The sequence below is a fragment of the Schistocerca gregaria genome, chromosome 2 (assembly GCF_023897955.1).
Source record: "Schistocerca gregaria isolate iqSchGreg1 chromosome 2, iqSchGreg1.2, whole genome shotgun sequence".
NCBI classification, from domain to species: domain Eukaryota; kingdom Metazoa; phylum Arthropoda; class Insecta; order Orthoptera; family Acrididae; genus Schistocerca; species Schistocerca gregaria.
The window spans coordinates 920,203,511-920,228,003 of NC_064921.1; the positions used below are offsets into that span (position 1 = coordinate 920,203,511).

Here is a 24,493-nt window from a genome sequence, read left to right on the forward strand (position 1 = left end):
AACGTGATTTGAAGAGAAGTAATAAAATGAGCTCTAACATGGAAAGTAAGCGTTTTCGGACACATGTCCACATAATATATTTTCTTTCTTTGGGTGTGAGGAACGTTTCCTGAAAGTTTGGCCGTACCTTTTTGTAACACCCTGTATTGAGTATGACTACCAACCAGCTGTCCACCAAGCTGAACGGGCCAAGAGCAAAGTGGATCACCCTGTGACACAACTTGCAGCTGAAGATTTCAATGGCTGTTTCACAAACTGGGTCATCTTGACCCTCTCCTTCCACACTAGCTTTTGTGAATTGCACATGGGGGAGTTACACTTGCAACATGTTCTCCATTCCTGAAATTATTGTGGCCTCAACAGATGCTAACTTAGTGTTCCCACACTCTTCACCCAATAGTCTCTGCCTCCTCTGCCGTTCACCTCCTCCCAACTCACTTCCCCTCACCCTCATTTTGTGCCACTTTCTTCCAGTGCACTCCTCAAACATATTTCCCAGGTATAAATCAAACATCTTGTACATAGTACCTGTTTATTTAGTAGGATTTTATGCTCGGAAGTTTTGAACAGATCTAAAAATGTGTGTATAACACAGGTACGCCTATTGAGAGTTTCAAGTACCATTTTGTAAACTCGGGATGATTCTGTTCTACCTCAGAAGCCAAAGTGACTCATTAGGTAGCTTGTATTTATTCAGGTAATTCATTAGTCTGTTTTTGGTGTATATTATTATTTTTTTAAATGGTGAGAGTAGGGAAACTGGCTTTTACGTTTTCATTACTTTCCTTCTGTCTGTCTGTCGGTGTGTGTGTGTGTGTGTTTTGGGTGCTCGGGTAAAATACCTGAACTAAAAACTCATTTATTATATTTGGTGTCTGTACACTTTCAGGACTGAGATTGGCACTACTTCTAGTCCTGCTTACTTCTTATTTTTTTTTATTTTCATATTGCTTCCCCGATTTCATGCCCCATCGTGGGGTACTGCATCATTTTGCTGGCTTCTTAATGCATGATTATTACTTCACCTGTTTGAGAGAAATTTTGTTACAGATTCTCTGTAATACCTGAAAAAGATACATTTACAAATTTTCTAGTTCTTATGAGTTTTCTATTAATTGACTTCCATCTTTACATTTGTATGTTAATGAACTTGTGTCTGCCTTTTCTTGTTTCATGTTGTAATATGTCCCATACAACTTTACTTTTATTTTCAAGTTTATGTATTATTTTGTCATTAAATAAACAGTGTCCTATAACTGTGATGATAATTGAGGAACTCTGGGTTTGCGTACTGTGTTTTTTTAAAAGAACTTAGTTTTTTAAGACTTCCAGAGGACTTTCTAATGCACACTGTTATCCATTTAATTTCCTTAGCTGCTGCTGCCTTTAGTAGCCGCTTCTTGGAATGTCTCATTTTGTCTACATTGTTTTTTGCCTACACCTCATCCCAGGTTTGATTTATCAGTGGCCCTGAAAACGCATTTCTCTTAGATTTGTAGAATATCCCTCTTTGGGCCTACAGTTTTGTCGATATATAAGATAATCTTAGCTTTGGGAATTGAGGCTCCGTCAAGGATTTCAGTTAACTCATGAAAAAAGGGATTCACTTTGCAACTAGTTGAGCAGTACACATCAAATGCTTAAATTTGTATGAATGTTAAGTTTTGTTAGTTCAGTGGCTGACATTATGAAATGTTTAACTATGGTAATTCCAGTGATATCTTGCTGATCTTTAAAATGTGTCCCATTTCTGAAACACATATTTGATACCCCATTCTTTGTTGTAGTTCTACAGTAGCAGCTTGCCCTTTCATATGATGGCAGCACTACACTGGTGTTCTGTAATGTGTATCACTACATTGTTCTCCCCCAGGAGGCTTGCCACTCTTTGGCAGGTTTGTGCTTGGCTACCGTGGGGCCTCAGCCTTTGCAGCATTTTTTTCCCTTCTGTGCTGCATGTCTATCCTCTTGCTGTTCTTTTCTCCCTCCCTTGGGGAACATGTCTGGGGTATTATTGGGAATGTTCTGTATTCTATCGCTGACAAGCGAACAGTCACTTTTGTTTTTCGATCCCTTTTCCTTTCTGTTTTTCCTCCACTTCAGTGTTTGAGGATCCTCTTTTTTTATTTCTTCTTCCCTGTGCACTCCTGAAGGCTGGCCCATGCATCTGACACGTAACAGGTGACTGGGTAATGCGTAATTCCCATCCCCGGGTCGACACGTAGGGTTTCACATACCCGCTGGTTACAGGCCAGGCCCAGGGAGGGGTGATTGCGTGAGCAGTAACCTTCATAAATTGTTGATTGGTTCCTCTGTCAGGTGTGTGGGCAGTGTGACCTGAGGTGTCAACAATCGCCTAAGGCAGGTGGGCCCCCTTGTGAAGGGGGCCCCCAGTTGGAAGGAGCATGCCATTGGAGACACTGGCAATCATGGGGGATTTCCTTGAGATGAGTCAATCATATTCCTACTTAACATCTACAAAACATAAATTTAATGGGGCTAATGAATCAAAGACCCTTCCCACAGCACCACGGTTCCTTGTGGTCGCCATGGTAAATCCGTTTATTATTCAGAAGGTGTAGATGCAATTGCCGGCTCTGTGAAATCCTGCTCTTTTACAGAATGGCACTGTACTTTTGGAGATGGCTTCTGATTCTCAAGCAAAATAACTGCTTGTTGCCTCTCTTATCCACAGTTACCCTGTTCATGTCGAGGCCCATAGAACTTTGAATTCTTCCTGTGATGTAATTTACACAGGGCTGCTCGACAGTCTAACCGGGGCTGAAATTCAATCTTACCTCTCTGATCAAGGTGTCAATGCAGTCCATCGTGTAATGGAATAAAGTAGATTCCTTCTTAGTGCCCACCCGTATTCTCTTTCTCACCTTTTATAGAGTGGTGCTTCTGTCCAAGCCGTACATTCTGAACCTGATGCACTGCTACCAGTGTCATCGTTTCAACCATACAAGAATGTCTAGTCGACACCCAACCACATGTGTCACCTGTGGTAGGGATGCACACAAGGGTGATTGTCTGCCTCCTTCTCCCTGCTGTATCAACTGCAATGGCGGCCATGCTTCCTCCTCTCGGGATTGTCCAGTGTATCTTGATGAGTGAACTGTTCAAGAAATCCAGGTAAAGGAAAAAGGTGCTTTATCCAGTCCTTCGTAAGTTACTGGCTAGTCACAAACCCTGCATCCAATTCAGCTCTGAGGTTGTGAAATTGACCAGTGTCAAGGTAGCATCACCATCCTCCCGTCCAGCTGTGCAACAAGCCATCAAACTCACACCTCAAGGGGCGAAGCCACCAGCTACACAACTGGTAGGCCAGAAAGGACAGGAGTAGTATTCCCTTTGAAGACTTCCTCTGTCCCTCCAGCCAGACAACATCCAAGTCCTCATCGAACTGAAAGGCCACCAAAGGCAAGCGGTCTTCTCCTTTGCCACCTCGACGATTCTCTTCAATGGTGTTGCCATGTGGTACCTTAGCCCGGCCAGCTCTGTTTCGCAGGCGCACACCAACAACTGTTTTTCAGCATTGGACTCCACAGACCAACCACACAAGTAATCTGATGCTTCTCTAGCGCCTTTTCCCCAGCTATCACTCAGCAGCTGCCAAGGTGACACTCCTACATCTCTTCATTATCATGACTCTCCTCCAATGTAACATTGTGGCCTTTGGCCCTATAAAGAGGATTCATGGCTGCCTTTAGCGTCGCAGTGTCCCCTTGTACTCTGCCTTCAGGAAACGAAACTGCACCCTAATGACCACTTTGAGCTTTCACATTTCTTACCGGTTCGTTTTTATCTTCCTGGAGGTCGGCATTCCGTCTCATGGGGGTGTGATGCTGCTCATACGGGATGATATTCATAGTCAGCCCATCTCCCTGACTACCAATCTCAAAGCTGTTGCAGTTTGCCTTTTCCTTCCCCACCTGACTTTTTTCCTCTGTACCACATGTGTCCCTCCACCCTTTTTGTTACTCGGTGACTTTAACGCGCATCATCCCCTTTGGGGTTCTCCCAGGACCTGTCAGAGAGGTGCCCTCTTGGCTGACCTTCTTAACCAACTTAACTTCTGCTGCCTTAACGCTGGATCACCCACTTTCCATTCCACCTCCTTGCACACCTATTCACATTTGGACCTCTCCTCGTGCACTGCCCAGCTTGCCACTCATCTTCAGTGGTCCGTTCTGACACCTTCTCAAGTGACCATTTCCTGAGTGTTATCTGTTTGCTGACTCCTACCCCATTCACGTGCACACCTAAATGGCAGCTTCCTAAGCCTGACTGGCAGTTTTACCACTCCCTGGCAACCTTTGAAGAACGAGAGTTCCCCAGTTGTGGTGACCAAGTGGAATATCTCACAAACATTATCCTTCCTGCTGCAGAATGTTCCATTCCCCGCACTTCCTCTTTATCACATTGTGTCCCAGTCCCTTGGTGGATTGAGGCATGCCGCTGCTCTTCACATTTTTAACTGCCATGCTACGCAGGCAAACTGCATTCCTTATAAACAGATGCATGCAAAGTGTCGTCTCTTTCTTCGGGATTGCAAAAGTACTAGCTGTATTTCATTCACTAGTTCTTTTAACAGTTGCTCACCTTCCTCTGTCATGTGGGCCAACCTCTGACGGCTCTCTGGAACCAAGATCCATTCCCCAATTTCTGGCCTGACAGTAGCTGATGATGTCATTGTGGACCCTATTGCTGTCTCCAACAACTTAGACCGCCATTTTGCGGAAGTTTCGAGCTCTTCCCATTAACACCCTGCCTTCCTCCATCGGAAATGAGTGCTACAATGCCACCTATACTATGAGGGAGCTAGATCATGCTCTCAGTTCATCCCGATCCTCCTCTCCAGGGCCAGACACCGTCCACATTCAGATCTTGCAGCACCTTTCTCTTGCAGGGAAGCACTTTTTCTGCTTAACACGTACAATCGCATCTGGGCAGACGGCACATTTCCTGTATGCTGGCGTGAAGCTGCTGTCATGTCCATACCCAAGCCCTTTAATGACAAAAACCTTCCTTCTAGCTACTGCCCCATCTCTCATACTGGCTGCGTTTGCAAGGTGATGGAACGTATCATTTGTGCCCGGCTGGTGTGGTGGCTTGAATGCACGGTGTGGATTTTGAGTGTGACATTCTACAGTTGACCATCTCATTACTTTGTCAACCCATGTCATGAATGGTTTTCTGCAGAATTCCCTGTTTTTCGATTTGGAGAATGCCTATGACACCTGCTGGAGAACCGGTATCCTCCGTGCTCTTTATATGTGGGGCTTCCATAGGTACCTGCTGTTTTCTTCGGGCATTTTTACAAGACTGGGTTTTCAAGGTGCGTGTGGGTTCTGCCTTGTCGGACATCTTTATTCAGGAAAATGGTGTGCCTCAGGGTTCCATCCTGAGCATTGTCCTCTTTGCTATTGCCATTAACCCTATAATGACCTCTCATGCCAGGAATCTCTGGCTCTCTCTTTGTTGACAATTTTGCCATTTATTGCAGTTCTCCATGGACATGTCTCACTGAGCGGCATCCTCAGTGCTGTCTTGATAATCTTTACCCCTGTAGCACTGACAATGGCTTTTGCTTTTCCACTGCCGAAACCGTCTGCATGAATTTCTGGCAGTGCAATTGGTTTCTCCCACCATCTTTACATCTTGGGCCTGTTGTTCTTCCATTTGTTGAAACTACAAAATTCCTGGGGCTCATGCTTGATAGGAAACACTCTGTCTTCCCATGTGTCTTATGTGGCAGCCCGCTGTATGTGGTACCCCACTGTCCTATGTGTCTGCCTGGGGTGCAGATCGAACCACCCTCCTCCATTTGTACCAGCCCTTGTATCTATGAAAGTAGACTATGGGTGCTTTGTTTATGCATCTGCACACCCGTCCCTCTTATGCTGTCTCAACACTGTCCACCATCATGGCACTGGCCACTAGTGCCTATTACACTAGCCCGGTTGAGAGTCTGTATGTTGAAGCTGCTGAACTATCGCTGTCATATCGCCGTGACTTTCTCCTCAGAGGTATGCATGCTGTTTGTATGCCATGTGTGACCACTCATCCTATGCCTCCTTCTTCGATGATTCCTTTGATCACCAGTATGGGGCACTCCTCTCTTCTCTATTACCTCCTGGAGTCCGCTTTGGCACTTGCTCTGGCAGCTTAACTTCACACTACCTGAAACTTTCTGGTGGGTGTGAACCCTTCACCACCTTCGCTCTGTGAAGCAGCCCATGTTAACCTGGACCTACACTTGCTTCCTAAGGACACTACTTCAGCCTCACTCTATCGCCTTCAGTTTTACGACATTCATAAGGAATGTCTTTGTGTACACTGATGGCTCTTGGGCTGACCATGCTGTTGGGTGTGCCTTCATTATTGGCACCCGTGTCTTTCAATATTGGCTTTCAGCACACTCCTCAGTATTTACAGCCGAACTCTTTGCTCTGCATCAGGCCACGGAGTACATCCGGCGACACAACCTATTCAATTGTGTTCTCTGCTCACACACACTCAGTGCCCTTCGAAGTCTATGTGCGCTGTACACTACCTGTCCCTTAGTGAAGTGGGTCCAGGAAAACTGTCACTTGCTCACTCTTGGTGGAGCCATTATCATGCTTCTGTGGGTTCCTCGTCATGTTGGGCTGCCAGGAAATGAGGCTGCTAATGCTGCTGCCAAGGCTGCAGTTCTCGTAGTGCAGCCCACAAGTACCTATATTCCCTCCGATGATCTCTGCGTTGCCCTCTGTCAGGAGGTGGTGTCCCTTTGGCATCGCCAATAGTACTCCCTCCACACAAATAAGCTTCAGCTTATTAAGCCTTTCCCAGCACCTTGGACGACCTCTCGGTTCTCCCGCCGGGAGAAGATTATTTTAACTCGGCTGTGCCTGCCTGCCGTCCCGCTGTGCTCCGCTCTCTCTCGCTACATATTGGGCACTGCCTTTTTAACCATTGTCATTTGCTAAGTGGCGCTACCCCACCACTCTGTACATATTGCACTCAAATTTTAACTGTCTGCCACTTCCTGATGGACTGCCCTTTTCTTAACCATTTATGTTCCAGCTTGAGTTTGCTGTCTGATATACCAGTTGTTGTAGCAAATGAAGTGCGGGCTGTCGACTGCATTTTACTTTTTACCCATTGAAGCAATATGGCAAACGTCATTTAATTTTTAGTTTTGGACCTCTGTTTCTGTATGGTGTCTTTTTAAGCCCTTTTTCGACGTGCCTGTTTTTAGCTCCCTTCTCTTCTGTCAATTGGAACTGACATATAGTCATTTAACTCCTCTCTATGTTCATGTTCTGCAATTCTGACTTGGGCATGTATGACCCCAGTTGGTGTTTTGCAACCTAAAGCAAAACAAAAACAAAACAAAACTACATTGTTCAAAGACTGTAATTTGACTTCAAGTTGCTATACTTTATTTTCAATAGACTACATGTTTTGGTGAAGAACTGTTAATTCTTTGTACATTTCTGAGTGTTTTTTCCTTGAGATTTCTTTTTCTTTCATACTACTGGTAAGTGTACTTTCCAGAATGGTACATTCTATCTTCTGTGTGTACCTGTTGTAGAAATCTCTAAACTGATCGAGATACTTTTTAGGAAGAGGACTCTGTTGCATTGTGCCATAAAAAGGACCATCTGCGACCCCACCCACACTATACACGCTTACTAATTAGCTCCACCAATCTTCCCTTCTCAGATATGTTGAGGTGCAGATCACGCATAATGCAACTTCATCTCCTGAAACTACCAACCAGCACCAGTGCTATTTGTACCCAGTCAGCAGTCACTAGCACCATTCCTAGCTCTGCATTATCTCACAGTACAGCACTGCCAAGGCTAGGCTGGTCATGTCACCAGAACAGCTCAGTAGAGCATACATATGTGTTGTTAGTTGAGGAAGCTAGTTACCTCTGGTCACCACTTATGTTATACACCCTTTCTTTCCAGACTTGCCTTTCCCAACCACCCTATTACTACCTCATTATCTTTAGTGAGACATACTAGCACTTTCAGATGCTTAATTGCATGTGATTAATGATATTGGTTTACAGTTTGACTTCATCTGTACTTCCCGTTATATACACCAATTTGACCACTCTCATTATTGGGAGTGTTGCAGGCATATTTTACTATTACTGCAATTAATAAAGTAGGTGAGACATTTTGAGATTTCTTTCAAGCACATCTTGGTAACCACACTAGTAGTGACATATCTCACCAATGAGTATTCATTCTTTAACATACTTGTTACCCTGCATGTATCATGTGGAAACAGGTGATTAGAGAAATTTTCTGTATGGTGCTCGGAAAAAAAGGATATCCCGAAGAAACTGTGGAAAAATTTTCATGACATGAAGCAAGGAAACAAGAAAGAATGAGAGTGAAAACAATTTAAGCCTGCATATTGTGAAATGTGTGGTAACTGTATTGTCCCACTAATAATGAAGTATACAGTTTCAGGATGTTGAGTCTCCCATTGTTTACTTTCGATGTTACAAGTCTTCCCTTTGACACTATTCTCTGCATATATGTAAGTTATGTAGCTGTCATTGCTGTGCATGTAAATTTTGTGAATGTTAGCTAGTTATCAGAGAGTAGATCAGCAGAAGAATGAATTTTAAATCCCTAATATTGCATTAATCTGTTTCTTACAGGCTATGTGTTTGGACACAACAGTTCCACTGAATTATTATACAGTTTTTCATCATATTCAGGAACTTATTCCAAAAGGTATGTTACCATTTGCAGCTTAATATTGTAGCACTTAGAGAGAAGTCTACTCTTTTCTCTACTTCTTCTGTTTCCCAATACTATTATTATTATTATTATTATTATTATTATTATTATTCAGTGACATTGAAAGAATCAGCAAGTTATATAACAGATATTAGCTTTATTAGGATTCAGAAAACAGTTAACGGAGTGGACTCTATTAGGAAAGGAGTGATCAAATTGTTCTTATTAGGGATGGAAAAATGTCAATGCCAGGCACTGTAATACTGTTTTGTACACACGAGTTAGAAGCTGCTGATTATGAAATAGGAAGAATATTAAGAAATTGGCAACATATGAAGGGAGATAGCAGTAACTTGGTGATGAGGAATGTGGGACACAATGGAAGGCGGTGGAAGAATATTCTTCTGATTGATGTTGCTATCCATGTGAAATTAATTCACATGCAGTGGGAATGGTTATGAGTTACCCCTTGCACAAGCTATTCAGCCTTATTTCCCTACTTTAAAGAGAGGTTTGTGTCCTGAAATTTTGATGATAGTGCATTTCCTATTTACCTTCCACAATTACTCCCCAAAACAAAGTTTATATTTATTAAAGAGTAACATAAAAGGAGTTTATTGATGCTTTTAGCAGTGAGAATTTTCATTACATTAAAGATGTCACATAGCAATGCGAATGGTACTCTGAAGTTAAATGGAACAGTACACTGGAGCATGCATAGGTGCTAATGCAAGTGTGCTCGTGCTTCTACTTGAGCTGTTCTTATGGCGGCTTTTTAGCTTTGCCACTCAAATTGGTTTGTTGAGCAGCTCTCCCACCAGCTGTATCGTTTTTGTTTCTCAAGAAGTTTTGAATTAGTATCCGAACTATAGGCCTAAACTTTCTAAGCAATTTAATATATTAATTGTGTAGTCTATAAAGTTATTCTTGTTTTAGCCTAGACTAAAGCTAAAATTTGTTTGCCATGAGTGAGAAGTGTATGACTTGCTGTAGGACTGTTAGTTCCAAGGTGTGGTTGTTGCAGTTTCTTTCATGTGGGTGACTGCAGCAGCAAGGGAATTGGGGAAATAAACAAGGCTCATTGGTTGTGTAGGATTTGCTGTGGAGGTAGGAAGATAATGGAACAGGAGAAGAAGATTGCTGCCCTTCAGGTGGAACTGGATAACGTGAAACGAGATCTGGAAAGGTTAAGGAGGGAGAAGGGAAAAGAGAGGTGGGAAGTGACAACAGGATATAGAAGAAATAGGAATAAGACATTCTCGAACAGTGTGGTTGTGAATGTGGAAAACAGGTTTGATCTGTTGTCACAGTTAGAAACTAATGAGCCACAAATAGATGTAGGAGTAGACAGGACACAACAAACTTTCAAAAAGTGTTTGAAAAGGAAGAAGTCAGAAAAAGCTGTGAAGAAGAAGAAAGTTTTCTTGTTTGGTAGTTCACATGGTAGAGGTGTTGGCCAACTGTTGCAGCATGAACTAGGATCAGGTTACCAGGTCACAAGGTTTTTTTTTTAAACCTAGTGCAAGTCTGGGTCAGGTGATAGAGGATGTAGGTTCACTTTGCAAAGACTTCACAAAAGGAAGACACCGTGGGAGTAGTGGGTGGGGCAGGCAACAGCATAGATAGGTATTCTAATTATTCAATTGAGAGTGACCTGGTAAAGATAGATTCAGCAATGAGACATACTGGTGTTGGCTTCTGTCTGTTCTGAGGCAGCAAGACTGGCCTCATTTAAACTATTCTGTTAGGAGAGTTAATTTAGAGGTGGAACGGCTGCTTGGTTCAGATGTGGGGTCTCATATCATTGTGGTTCCTGTTGACTCTATCAGCAGGTGGGACTGTACTAGGCATGGCCTTCACCTCAGCAGGAAAGGGAAGGGAAAATTGTCTGGGCTAATAGCAAATAAACTAAAGGGGGGGGGGACACTGTCACATGTGGTAAAGTCCCAGTGGTTACAAGTGACAGATCAGCAGTTTTTTGGGGTAGGAAGGGCAGAAACAAAAGATGTTCAGAGACAGGCTAAAAATGACATTCACATTGATAAAACAGGCAGCCAGAAAGCAAATTTCAATGTACACAATTCATGCAGATGGTCTCTGATTGAAACTAGAGATACTCAAAAACTGGCAGGAAAATTAGTTTCATCCAGTTGTAATTCAGTCAGTGCACAAAATCAGTTATCATTATTGCATCAGAATATCCGAGGACTAAGGGGTATGCTTAATGAGTTGCTTATTTGTGTTGAAGAATTAGAGTTGAGCAAACCCTTTGATATAATGTGCCTCTCTGAACATCATGTGGTCGCTGGTATAGATACGTTAAATGTTAGAGGAGTCAAGTTAGCTTCTTACTTCTATAGAGAAAATATGGAGAAAGGAGGAGTTGCCACATTTGTCAGAAACTGTTTCGATTTCAAGAATATTGATCTTAATAAATTTTGCTCAGAGCAGCACTTAGAAGCTTGAGCAACAAAAGTAGTTTTTCATAATAGGTCCTGTATAATAGCAGCTACATATACTCTTGTTGTTGTGGTCTTCAGTCCTGAGACTGGTTTGATGCAGCTCTCCATGCTACTCTATCCTGTACAAGCTTCTTCATCTCCCAGTATCTACTGCACCCTACATCCTTCTGAATCTGCTTAGTGTATTCATCTCTTGGTCTCCCTCTTCGATTTTTACCCTCCTCACTGCCCTCAACTACTAAATTGGTGATCGCTTGATGTCTCAGAACATGTCCTACCAACCGATCCATTCTTCTAGTAAAGTCGTGCCACAAGCTCCTCTTCTCCCCAATTTTATTCACTAACTCCTCATTAGTTATGTGATCTACCCATCTAATCTTCAGCATTCTTCTGTAGCACCACATATCGAAAGCTTCTATTCTCTTCTTGTCTCAACTATTTATCGTCCACGTTTCACTTCCATACATGGCTACACTCCATACAAATACTTTCAGAAAAGACTTCCTGGCATTTAAATCTATACTCGGCATTAACAAATTCTCTCCTTCAGAAGCGCTTCCCTTACCATTGCCAGTCTACATTTTATATCCTGTCTACTTCGACCATCGTCAGTTATTGTGCTCCCCAAATAGCAAAACTCCTTTACTACTTTGATGATGATGATGATGAGTCCCATACTCCGTTTACCGAGCGTAGGGGAGCGACGCGGGAGACCCGCGCCGCCATACTAGGCAAGGTCCTAGTGGAGGTGGTTTGCCATTGCCTTCCTCCGACCGTAATGGGGATGATTGATGATGATGATAAAGACGACACAAACACCCAGTCATCACGAGGCAGGTGAAAAATCCCTGACCCCGCCGGGAATCGAACCCGGGACCCCGTGCTCGGGAAGCGAGAACGCTACCGCGAGACCACGAGCTGCGGACTTTACTACTTTAAGTGTCTCATTTCCTAATCTAATTCCCTCAGCATCACCTGACTTAATTCGACTACATTCCACTAGCCTCGTTTTGCTTTTGTTGATGTTCATCTTATACCCTCCTTTCAAGACACTGTCCGTTGTGCTCAACTGCTCTTCCAGGTCCTTTGCTGTCTCTGACAGAATTACAATGTCGTCGCCGAACCTCAAAGTTTTTATTTCTTCTCCATGGATTTTAATACCTACTCCAAACTTTTCCTCTGTTTCCTTTACTGCTTGCTCAATATACAGATTGAATAACATCGGGTGAGAGGCTACAACCCTGTCTCACTCCCTTCCCAACCACTGCTTCCCTTTCATGCCCCTCAACTCTTATAACTGCCATCTGGTTTCTGTACAAATTGTAAATAGGCTTTCGCTCTCTGTATTTTACCCCTGTCACCTTTAGAATTTGAAAGTGAGTATTCCAGTCAACATTGCCAAAAGCTTTCTCTAAGTCTACAAATGCTAGAAACGTAGGTTTACATTTCCTTAATCTTTCTTCTAAGATAAGTCGTAAGGTCAGTATTGTCTCACGTGTTCCAGTATTTCTACAGAATCCAAACTGATCTCCCCGAGGTCGGCTTCTACTAGTTTTTCCATTCGTCTGTAAAGAATTCGTGTTAGTATTTTGCTGCCGTGACTTATTAAACTGATAGTTCGGTAATTTTCACATCTGTCAACACCTGCTTTCTTTGGGATTGGAATTATTATATTCTTCTTGAAGTCTGAGGATATTTTGCCTGTCTCATACATCTTGCTCACCAGATGGTAGAGTTTTGTCAGGACTGGCTCGCCCAAGGCCATCAGTAGGTCTGATGGAAAGTTGCCTACTCCTGGGGCCTTGTTTCGACTCAGGTCTTTCAGTGCTCTGTCAAACTCTTCACGTAGTATCGTATCTCCCATTTCATCTTTATCTACATCCTCTTCCATTTCCTTAATATTGTCTTCAAGTACATAGCCCTTGTATAGACCCCCTATATCCTACTTCCACCTTTCTGCTTTTCCTTCTTTGTTTAGAATTGGGTTTCCATCAAAGCTCTTGATATTCATGCAAGTGGTTCTCCTTTCTCCGAAGATCTCTCTAATTTTCCTGTAGGCAGTATCTATCTTACCCCTAGTGAGAGAAGCCTGTACGTCCTTACATTTGTCCTGTCAATCTCATTTTTGAGACATTTGTATTCCTTTTTGCCTGTCTCATGTACTGCATTTTTATATTTTCTCCTTTCATCAATTAAATTCAATATTTCTTCTGTTACCCAAGGGTTTCTACTAGCCCTTGTCGTTTTACTTATTTGATCCTCTGCTGCCTTCACTACTTTATCCCTCAGAGCTACCCATTCTTCTTCTACTGTATTTCTTTCCCCCTTCTTGTCAATTGTTCCCTTATGCTCTCCCTGAAACCCTATACAGTCTCTGGTTCTTTCAGTTTATCCAGGTCCCATCTCCTTAAATTGCCACATGTTTGCAGTTTCTTCAGTTTTAGTCTACAGTTCATAACCAATATATTGTGGTCAGAGTCCACATCTGCCCCTGGAAATGTCTTACAATTTAAAACCTGGTTCCTAAATCTCTGTCTTATCATTATACAATCTATCTGATATCTTCTAGTATCTCCAGGGTTCTTCCATGTATACAACCTTCTTTCATGATCATTGAACCAAGTGTTAGCTATGATTAAGTTATACTCTGCGCAAAATTCTACCAGGCAGCTTCCTCTTTCATTTCGTAGCTCTAATCCATATTCACCTACTATGTTCCTTTCTCTCCCTTTTCCTACTCTCGTATTCCAGTCACACATGACTATTAAATTTTCGTCTCCCTTCACTACCTGAATAATTTATTTTATCTCATCATACATTTCATCAATTTCTTCATCATCTGCAGAGCTAGTTGGCATATAAACTTGTACTACTGTAGTAGGCATGGGCTTTGTGTTTATCTTGGCCACAATAATCCGTTCACTATGCTGTTTGTAGTAGCTTACCTGTACTCCTATTTTTTTATACATTATTGAACCTACTCCTGCATTACCCCTGTCTGATTTTGTATTTATAACCCTGTATTCACCTGACCAGAAGTCTTGTTCCTCCTGCCACCGAACTACACTAATTCCCACTATATCTAACTTTAACCTATCCATTTCCCTTTTTAAATTTTCTAACCTACGTGCCCGATTAGGGGATCTGACAATCCACGCTCCGATCCGTAGAACGCCAGTTTTCTTTCTCCTGATAACAACATCCCTCTGAGTAGTCTCCGCCCGGAGATCCAAATGGAGGACTATTTTACCTGCAGAATATTTTACCCAAGAGGACGCCATGATCATCATTTAATCGTACAGTAAAGCTACATGCCCTCGCGAAAAATTACTGCTGTAGTTTCCCCTTGCTTTCAGCCGTTTGCAGTACCAGAACAGCAAGGCCATTTTGGTTAGTGTTACAAGGCCTTGCAACTACTGAAAAGGCTGCTGCCCCTCTTCAGGAACCACACATTTGTATGGCCTCTCAACAGATACCCCTCCGTTGTGGTTGCACCTACGGTACGGCTATCTGTATCGTTGAGGCACGCAAGCCTCCCCACCAATGGCAAGGTCCATGGTTCATGGGGGAGGAATGTAAATGCTCTGACACTGCTATTGATAATATCTTTGTAGACAAATCTAGGGAAAAAAGTCATATCACAAAACCGATAGTAAATGGGCTGTCTGATCATGATAAGCAGATGATGTGTTGAATGTTTAAACTTGCCAGGATTAAAAAATCTATTAAATCTGAGTATTAAGCACTCCGTCTTCAGGCCACAAGTGTCCCATCGGGGCCATCCGACCGCCGTGTCATCCTCAGATGAGGATGCGGATAGGAGGGATTTGTGGTCAGCACACCGCTCTCCCGGTCATTATGATGGTTTTCGTTGTTCAGAGTCGTTGCTATTCAGTTGAGTAGCTACTCAATTGGTATCACGAGGCTGAGTGCACCCCAAAAAATGGCAACAGCACATGGCGGTTGGATGGTCACCCATCCCAGTGCCGGCCACGCCCGACAGCATTTAACTTCGGTGATCTCATGAGAACCGGTGTACCCACTGCGGCAAGGCCATTGCCAAATCTGAATATAGGAGGGTAATAAATAAGTCAGAAATTGAGAAATTCAGGAAATTGCTCAAAGACATGAACTAGATAGATGTTTACAATACTTCTGACTCAAACGGAAAATGCAAAGCATATTCATTAATAAAGTTACCTCCACTTTTGAAAATTGTTTTCCCCTAAAGGTAACTCAAATCATACAGAAGTCAAAAAAATAAACCAAAGATTACACAAGGAATAAAGATATCATGTGGGACAAAAAGGAGACATTATCTACTATCTAGGAACAGCTCCGATGTTAGAATTGTAATGCATTACAAATCATACAGCAAAATATTGAAGTAAGTTATCCAGAAATCAAAGCACCTTTATTATGAGAAAAAGATAATTACATCAGGCAACAAGTTAAAAACTGTATGGGATATAGTGAAGACAGAGACAGGTGAGGCCAAAAAGGAAGAGGAACAGATAGCTCTAAAAATAAATGAGACTTTGGTAACAAGTACGTATAGTGTTGCAAACCTCTTAAACAAGTACTTCATTTCTGTTACTGACAGCTTGGGGTTATCTGATTCAGTGAACAGTGCAATAGAGTATCTGAGACCAGTATTTAAAAGTAACTTCAGTTAAATGGGAACGAGACACACACCTCCCAAAGAAGTAGCATCCATCATAAAATCCTTAAAATCTATGTATTCCAATGGATATGATAATATATCAATGAAGTTAATCAAAGAGTGCTCATGCGAGTTGAGTTGTATCTTAAGTTATTTGTGCAATCAATCTCTTATCAGTGGAACATTTCCAGACTGGCTAAAATATTCTGAAGTTAAGCCTCTTTACAAGAAGGGGGATAAAGAGATACCATCACACCATCGATAAATTTCAATTTTGCCAGCTTTCTCACAAATATTTGAAAAGGTTGTGTTCAAGCGTCTCCTTAAGCATCTGACTGCAAATAAATTATTGCCTAAGTCACAGTCTGGATTTCTTAAGAGTTCTGAATAGAGAAAGCTCTTTACACTTAGTGAGAAAGTACTTAATTCATTAGATAATAAATTAGAGGCTGCTGGCATTTTCTGTGATCTGTCAAAGGCCTTTGATTGTGTGAACACAACATTCTCTTTTGTAAATTAGAATATTATGATGCCCCCGGTAATGCTGCGAAATGGTTTGAGTCTTATTTATCTAACAGGAAACAAAGCATATCATTGCAAAATACCTGTGCAGTAAGCAGTCTCTTCATCTGACTGATGTCCCTCAAGATCCCATCTTGGGTCCATTGCTTTTTCTTGTTACAGTAATCACCTCTCATCTGTTACATTGGCAGATGCTAAGTTTGTTTTGTTTGCAGATCATGCAAACATTGCAATAAGTAGCAAGTCAAGCGCAGATGTAGAAATAGCTGATAATCAAATTTTCACTGACATTAATACATGACTTAAAGCTAATTCACTGTCATTAAACTTGGAGAAAACCCACTATATGCAGTTCAGAACCTGTAAGAGATTTCCTTCCACCAAGTGTGTAACATATGAAGACATGAAGATCAAAGAAGTTGAGAGTGTTAAATTTATGGGATTACAACTCAATAATAAATTCGGTTCAGAAGGGCATACCACAGAATTGCTGAAGCACCTAAACAAATCTGTTTTTGCAGTGAGAATGATGTCAGATGTCGGAGATATAAGTATAAAAAAACTTGCATACTTTGCTTATCTTCATTCTATTGTGTCATATGGGATCATCTTCTGGAGCAACTCATCAAACTGAGCAAAAGTTTTTAGGGTGCAAAAGCGTGTGATAAGCATCATTTGTGGTGTAAATTCAAGATCATCATGTAGAAACCTGTTCAAGGAACTTTTTATTCTAACCACTGCTTCTCAGTATATTTATTCCTTAATGAAATTTGTTGCAAGTAATACATCTCTATTTCCAACCAATAGCTCAATACATAGTATCAATATTAGGAATAAGAACAATCTACATAAAGACCTAATATCACTTACTTTGGTCCTAAAAGGGGTCCAATATTCAGGAACACACATTTTCAATAAATTGCTAGCAACCATTAAAACCTTGGTTTCAGATAATGCACAGTGTAAATGGAATTTGAAAGAGTTTTTGATAGGCAACTCCTTTTACTCCATAGATGAATATCTTAACAGAAACTGTTAAACCAGCTTAAATAAAAATATTTGTTAGATTTTAGTTTTGACAGCATTTGGTAACAACAGTCAAGATTAAGTATTTTGTGTGTGATAAGTTTATTAATAGTGCATAACAATGTTTCATTCTGATAGTCTGTTAACTCTGTAAATATTAGCTGTTCCAGTTTACCACATTTTATTCACCAATTTCGACAATCTTTTCCCAACATTTGAGGCTTTAATGAAACAAATTGGTTACACATGTATCATTCAAAGTATTTTCCATCGCTGGCCACTACTTTCTCTCATCTTTTGGGCAGTGTACGAATCCCGCATAAAAAGAATTGTTCATCATTTGAACCGATGCACGAATCGATCCAGTTTGTGACTTCTTCATGAGATCGGAAGTCTTGGTCAGCCAGGCCATGTGTCATTGATCTAAACAGGTGATAGTCAGAGGGAGCAATGTTTTGGAGAATATGGCGGGTGGGGTAGGACTTCCCATTCTAACATTTCCAAGTATGTTTTGACCTCTTTTGCTACTTGAGGTCGAGCATTGTTGTGCTGCAAAATCACATTATCATGTTTCTCGTTGTATTGCAGCCATTTGTCTTTTAATACTCTGCTCAAATGCATTAATTGCGTTAAAAAATGAGCACCTGCAATTGTTTCACTTGGTTTTAACACCTCACAGTACATGACGCCGAGCTGGTCTCACAAAATATAGAGCATGATCTTGGAGCTGTGAATATTCAGTTTGGCCTTCAACGTGGAAGCATGGCCAGTATAATCGCAAGATTTTTTTGCAATTAGGGTTTTCGTAATGAACCCATTTTTTCCAGAATGAGATATTCACTCTGCAGCGGAGTGTGCGCTGATATGAAACTTCCTGGCAGATTAAAACTGTTTCACTTCTATACATGGCTAACTCCATACGAATACTTCCAGAAAATTCTTCCTGGCACTTAAATCTGTACTCGATGTTGACACATTCTCTTCTTCAGAATTTTGTTGTTAAGTTTTCAGTAAAGTGAGGTCTTGCAAGATGTGGGTACCAAGATGTTTGTGTAGTCTGGTTGAGTTTAACCATTAATATGCACTCATCTGTAGATAGATTAGGTCAAAAGTTGAACAAAGGGTAGTTGTTTGAAGAGCAGAGGGAAAAAGTGCCAAGGCAAGAGCCAAGGGTAAAAAACTTCTGTGACACTTGGGTTGGGTTGTGAGAGCAGTAGTGGTTTTCATGCTGCTTGTGACAGGTCATGCAAGGGTAGGCTTTGTTAGTAGTGGGTATCATGCAGATTGAAACCTTTGACATTGTGCGGTAGTGTTACCCGGTGGTGGCTACTGCTGGGTGCCAGTGTTGGCTTCTCAGTCAGCATCAGCATACCTGTGACAGTTAGGTTCATTATCGTTTAGTCTTTGATAGGTCATATATCAGATTCACAGTGTAGAGTAGTGTTGGCAGTTTGTGCGTTAGTATACAAGCTTGTTGGTTTCCATGCTGTAGCCTGTTGGTCGGCTTTAATAGTAGCGGGCTTATCCAGTTAATATTGCTGATTTGCAGGGGCTTGCCTATGTTGTTGTGTGTGGGTGGATGTTACCTCACCATAGGTGATGATGAGTGGTAGCACTTTTCCTGAGTGTGAGGCATGCTGACAGAAATTCATTACTTTTCTTGCTATTGCCAGTCAATATTTTGTATCCTCTCTACTTTGCCCATCGTCAGTTAGTTTGCTGACAAAATAGCAAAACTCATCTACCACTTTGTGTCCTGTTTCCTAATCTAATTGTTTTGCAACAGTTGATGTTCACCTTATATCCTACTTTCAAGACACTGTTCATTCCATTCAAGTGCTCTTCCAAGTCTTTTGCTGACTCTGGCAGGATTACAATGTCATAAGAAAACTTCAAAGTTTTTGTTTCTTTAATTCTTACTGCATTTTTTTTCCTTTACTGCTTGCTCAAAGTAAAGATCGAGTAATACTGGCAGTAGGCTACAAACCTATCTCACTCCCTTCTCAACCCTTGTTTCCCTTGGATGCTCCCCAACTCTTATAAGTGCTGTCTGGTTACAGTGAAAGTTGTAAATAGCCTTTGCTCCCTATATTTTACCACTACTACCTCCAGAATTTCAAAGAGAGTATTCCAGTCAACATCGTCAGAAGCTTTCTCAGTCTACGGATGCTATAAACAAAAGTTTGCCTTTACTTAACCTATCTTGTAAGATAAGTCATAGGGTCAATATTGCCTCACATGTTTCTACATTTCTCTGGAACCCAAACTGATCTTTCTCGAGGGCAGATTCTACCCATTTTTCCATTCTTCTATAAAGAGTTTGTTAGCATTTTGGAACCATGACGTATTAAACTGATAGTTCAGTAATACACTTAACTGTCAGCACTTGATTTCTTTGGAATTTGAATTATTACATTTGTTTGAAGTGTGAGGGTATTTCGCCTGTCTTGTACATTTTGCACACTGGACAGAAGAGTTTTGTCATGGCTGGCTCTCCCAAGGCTATCAAAGTTCTATGGAATGTCACCTACTCCTGGGGCCTTTTCATTGTTCTGTAAAACTCATCTTGCAGTATCATATCTCCCACCTCATATTTATCTACATCCTGTTCCATTTCTATAACATTGCCTTCAAGTACATCTCCGTTGTATAGACACTCGATATCAGGGCTGACAAAGTGTGGCTCGCAAGATGTTTCCCTTCAACTCTGCTCGGGCACTGTCATCACGGCATAGCCGCAGGCATTGGTTTGTTTGTTTATCGGTAGTCACATGGGACAATGTCTTTTCAACTTTTAAAAGGCATCACTGTTTCACTAGTCCACTTACTCTAGGCATTTCGTTCAGGTTTATTGTCATTAATTGTGCTATCATTAGTTGTCATTGTGTTTGTTGCTGTAGCTACCATTCTAGTTTCATTCTGGTTATTTTACCATTCTAGTTTCATTCTGGTTATTTCTAAGGCTATTATGGTTCTTAAGAATGTAGAAAATGAAGAATAGTGAAAGGCGTATTTTTCACGAGAAATGAGAGATTAATGACTTTTTCCTACACAATTCTGTTGAGAAACCTCAATGTGTAATACATACAAAATGCTTAAATCAAAACAAAGATAATAATCTTGCTTGACATTTCTCTTCCCTCCATGAAGCAAGAGACAGATGTCACTCTCATGATGACGATGCCCTTCTGTCAATAACTTGAAAAAAGAGGTACAAGAGTTAATTGAACCATTGAATCTTAAAGAACAGAGTTTCACTGCATCATATGTCTCATGCTTAAAATTAGCTAAGGCTCAGAAATGCATCAGCAATGGCCTACTCATAAAATAATCTGCAGTAGAAATGGCAAAAGTGTTTACTTTCAATGATGCTGCTGTACATTTTGAAACAGCTGCTCTGTCACTTTATACTGAATTCATGGTATGGTGCATAACATAAAAAACAATAATTTAGTTGCAAAATGTTGGTACTATATTATGTGTGCGTGGACACAATTTCTGATTGAACAGATTGTAGTCAAATAGTAATTTTTTTGTGTAATAAATGATGATGTTGAGTACATGAAGAGTTACTCACTTTAGAACAATGGGTTTGGATATTTTAAAGCAGTTAAAAGTTGTGTTGGCAAACTTGGTGTTTTTAAAAAATTCTCTGTAATTTTTACCGATGGTAAAGTGGTTAGTCAATTAAGAAAAGACTAAATAGGTTAATTTTTGTTGCATTATTCATCAGGGAGTGCCATATAGGAAAAGTCAGGATGATGGTTATAATGAAAGACGTAACAAAAATTACAAATACAGTATGCTGAGGAAATTGGACTCTAACACAAGGAAAATTTAAACAATTTTCAAAAGTCGTTTCCAAAATTTGTTGGGTGAGTGCAGGAAAATGTGTAACTAGTTTTTTTGCACTTAAAATAGGAATATAACTTTTCAAGTTTATGACTGGAGAAGTAAAATCTGAGCTGACTGATTAACAATTTCTTTTTATCAGAAGCAACATTTACAACAGATTTTAGAAATCATTTAGGTAATTTCAACTTACATCTGCAAGGAAGGAAACACACAGAGAGATTAATGGATTCTGCTGTAAACGTATGTTGTTTAAATTACAGTTAAATAAGGGAAATTTGTGTTGTTTCCAGAATTGCTATGGACTGAAACAAGAATACACAAAAGTAAGATTAAAGTTTTACTTCCATTATTGGGGAAGTCTCCAATGAGTTTGATAGGTTTTTGTTTTGTTTTATATAGCTGGATGTCATGTTGTTTCATAATCCAGTGAATGTTAGTTTTGTTCAAGAAGAAGTTTGCAAGTTACAAAATGATGCAATCATGCTGTCCAGAACAGAAACAGATCCCAAAATTTTATAACTATGCCACAAGATTGCTATCCAAAAATCACAGACTTAATTCTTCAAATAAAATCTCTCTTTCTGGTCAACGTATGTTTGTGAAAGTACATTTTCTTCAATGAAATACATTAAATCTGTTCAATGTAAAGAAATCTCGAATGAATCGTTTGAACATAAACTCCATTTCACTGCGACGCAAATTGAAATCAAATTGTAGAACTTGTCAAGACCAACAATAAATGTAACTTAAATATTTAAATATTTCATTATGTAAGTACAATAGTTGAAGATTAATAACTAAATAAAAAACAATGTTTAGTAGTTTATGTATCTGCAATAAATTAAAAGAGAACAAGTTGATGCAGATGAATTTAGGTTCACTTAAAAGAAAGCTATATGAAATACTGACACTGAAGTGTTATTACTCAGTGGATGAATTCATGCAGGACAAACTGGAAATTTGAGCTGGATAAAATGTGTTATATATTCCTAGAAATATCCTTGTAGTGTTGTTATTTATTGTAGTGCTATTGTTTATTAATGTAAAAATCATTGTAACTGTATTATAAATTTTTGACATGTCTCGTGTACTCAAACCAAATGGATTGCAAATGTACCTCTTGAGATTAATAAAACACAATTCACAATTATGTTTTCAGCATTTGCGTTTGGGGATTTAGTATTGCAGAGCTTATGATGCACGACAGCTGACAGTCATGCGGTGTGGTTGTGTTAGGGCCGTGATGTCACCACTCAAGTTGAATTGGAGGGTGAAGCACTCACTGGAGGGGCATGCCTCATGAGCCATGCTTTGCCAGGCCTGCTCTATATACCCCTTTCAGCTTTCCCTTCTTTGCTTAAGACTAGTTTTCCATCTGAGCTCTTTATATTCATATAGCTGGTTCTCTTTTCTCCAAAGGTGTCTGTAATTTTCCTGTAGGTGGAATCTATCTTTCTCCTAGTGTTATATGCTTCTAAATCATTACATTTGCCCTGTTGCCATTCCTTTTTAGCCATTTTGCACTTCCTGTCAGTCTCATTGTTTAAACATTTGTACTCCCTTTCACCTGCTTAATTTACTACATTCATATATTTTCTCCTTTCATCAGTTAAATTCTATATTTCCTGTGTTATCCAAGTATTTTACCAGGCCTTGTATTTGTATCTATATGATTCTCTGCTGCCATCCCTATTTCATCTCTCAAAGCTACACATTCATCACCTACTGTACTCCTTTCCCCTGTTGTCAATTGTTCCCTAATTCTCCCTCTGAAACACTCAACAACCTCTGGTTCTTTCAATTTATCCAGATCACATCTCCTTAATTTCATACTTTTTTGCAATTTCTTCAGCTTTAATTTACAGTTCATAACCAATAAATCGTGCCCAGAGCCCACATTTGCCCCTGGTAATGTCTTACAATTTAAAATCAGGTTCTAAAATCTCTGTCTTACCAGTATATAATCAATGTTAAACCTTCCAATGCCTCCAGGTCTCTTCCACATACACAACCTTCTTTCATGATTTGTAACCCAAGTGTCAGTGATGATTAAATTATGGTCTGTGCAAAATTCTACCAGTCAGCTTCCTCCCTCATTTCATTCCCCCAGTCCATACTCACCTATTATTTTTTTCTTTCCCTCCTATTGCCCATTGTCTAATTCCAGTCCCCCATCACAATTAAATTTTCATCTCCCACAACTATCTGAGTAATTTCTTTTATCTCATACATTTTGTCAATCTCTTCATCATCCTCAAAGCTAGTTGGCATATAAACTTGTTCTGCTGTGATGGGTATGGGCTTCGTGTCTGTCTTGGCTACAATAATGTGTTCATTATGCTGTTCATAGCAGCTTACCCACATTCCTACTTTCTCATTCATTATTAAACCTATTCTTCCATTACCCCTGCTTGACTTTGTATTTATAACTGTTTATTCACCTGACAAGAAGTCTTATTCCTTCTACCACCAAACTTCACTAATTACCACTATATCTAATTTCAACCTATCCATTTCCCTTATAAATTTTCTAACTGACCTGTGTAATCAAGAGATCTAACATTCTACGCTCCAATTTGTAGAACACCATTTTTGTTTCTCATGATGACATCCTCTTGAGTAGTCCCTACTTGGATATCCAAATGGGGGCTATTTTACTTCTGAAATATTTTACCCAAGAGGATACCATAATCATTTAACCATACAGTAGAGCTGCATGCCCTCAGGAAAGTTACAGCTGTAGTTTCCACTGAATTAAGCCATTCATGGTATCAACACAGCAAGGCCAGTTTAGTTGATCTTAAAAGGTCAGACCAGACTGCTGTCCTCCTTCAGGAACCACATGTTTGCTGGTCTTTCAACAGATACCCCTCCGTTGTGGTTGCACCTATGGTATGGCTATCTGTATCACTAAGGCACAAAAGCCTCCCCACCAACGGTGAGATCCATATATGTATAATCAAAACTAAAATCTTGAATTTCTTTGTGACTTTCAGACTGCATCATTGTGAGTGAAGGTGCCAACACAATGGATATAGGAAGATCAGTTCTTTCCAACATTCTTCCGAGGCACAGGTTGGATGCTGGTATGTACTGAATACTGTTACAATTATTGTTAACACCTTATTCATGTCACTAATTCTGTAATACTGCATCACTGTTGTCATTTTTAGGAATTTTGTGTAATTTTTTATTAGGATTGCATTCACATG

The 24,493-nt window shown here is 40.4% G+C and overlaps 1 protein-coding gene across 1 annotated transcript in view; it reads left to right on the forward strand.

Moving 5' to 3' along the window:
• LOC126335352 (2-hydroxyacyl-CoA lyase 1) overlaps positions 1-24,493 on the forward strand; it is a 118,793-nt gene that overhangs the window by 78,671 nt on the left and 15,629 nt on the right. The window contains exons 7-8 of the mRNA XM_049998538.1: positions 8,672-8,747; positions 24,278-24,367. Of these exons, the coding sequence (XP_049854495.1) occupies positions 8,672-8,747; positions 24,278-24,367 (166 nt within the window). The remainder of the gene's footprint in view (positions 1-8,671; positions 8,748-24,277; positions 24,368-24,493) is intronic.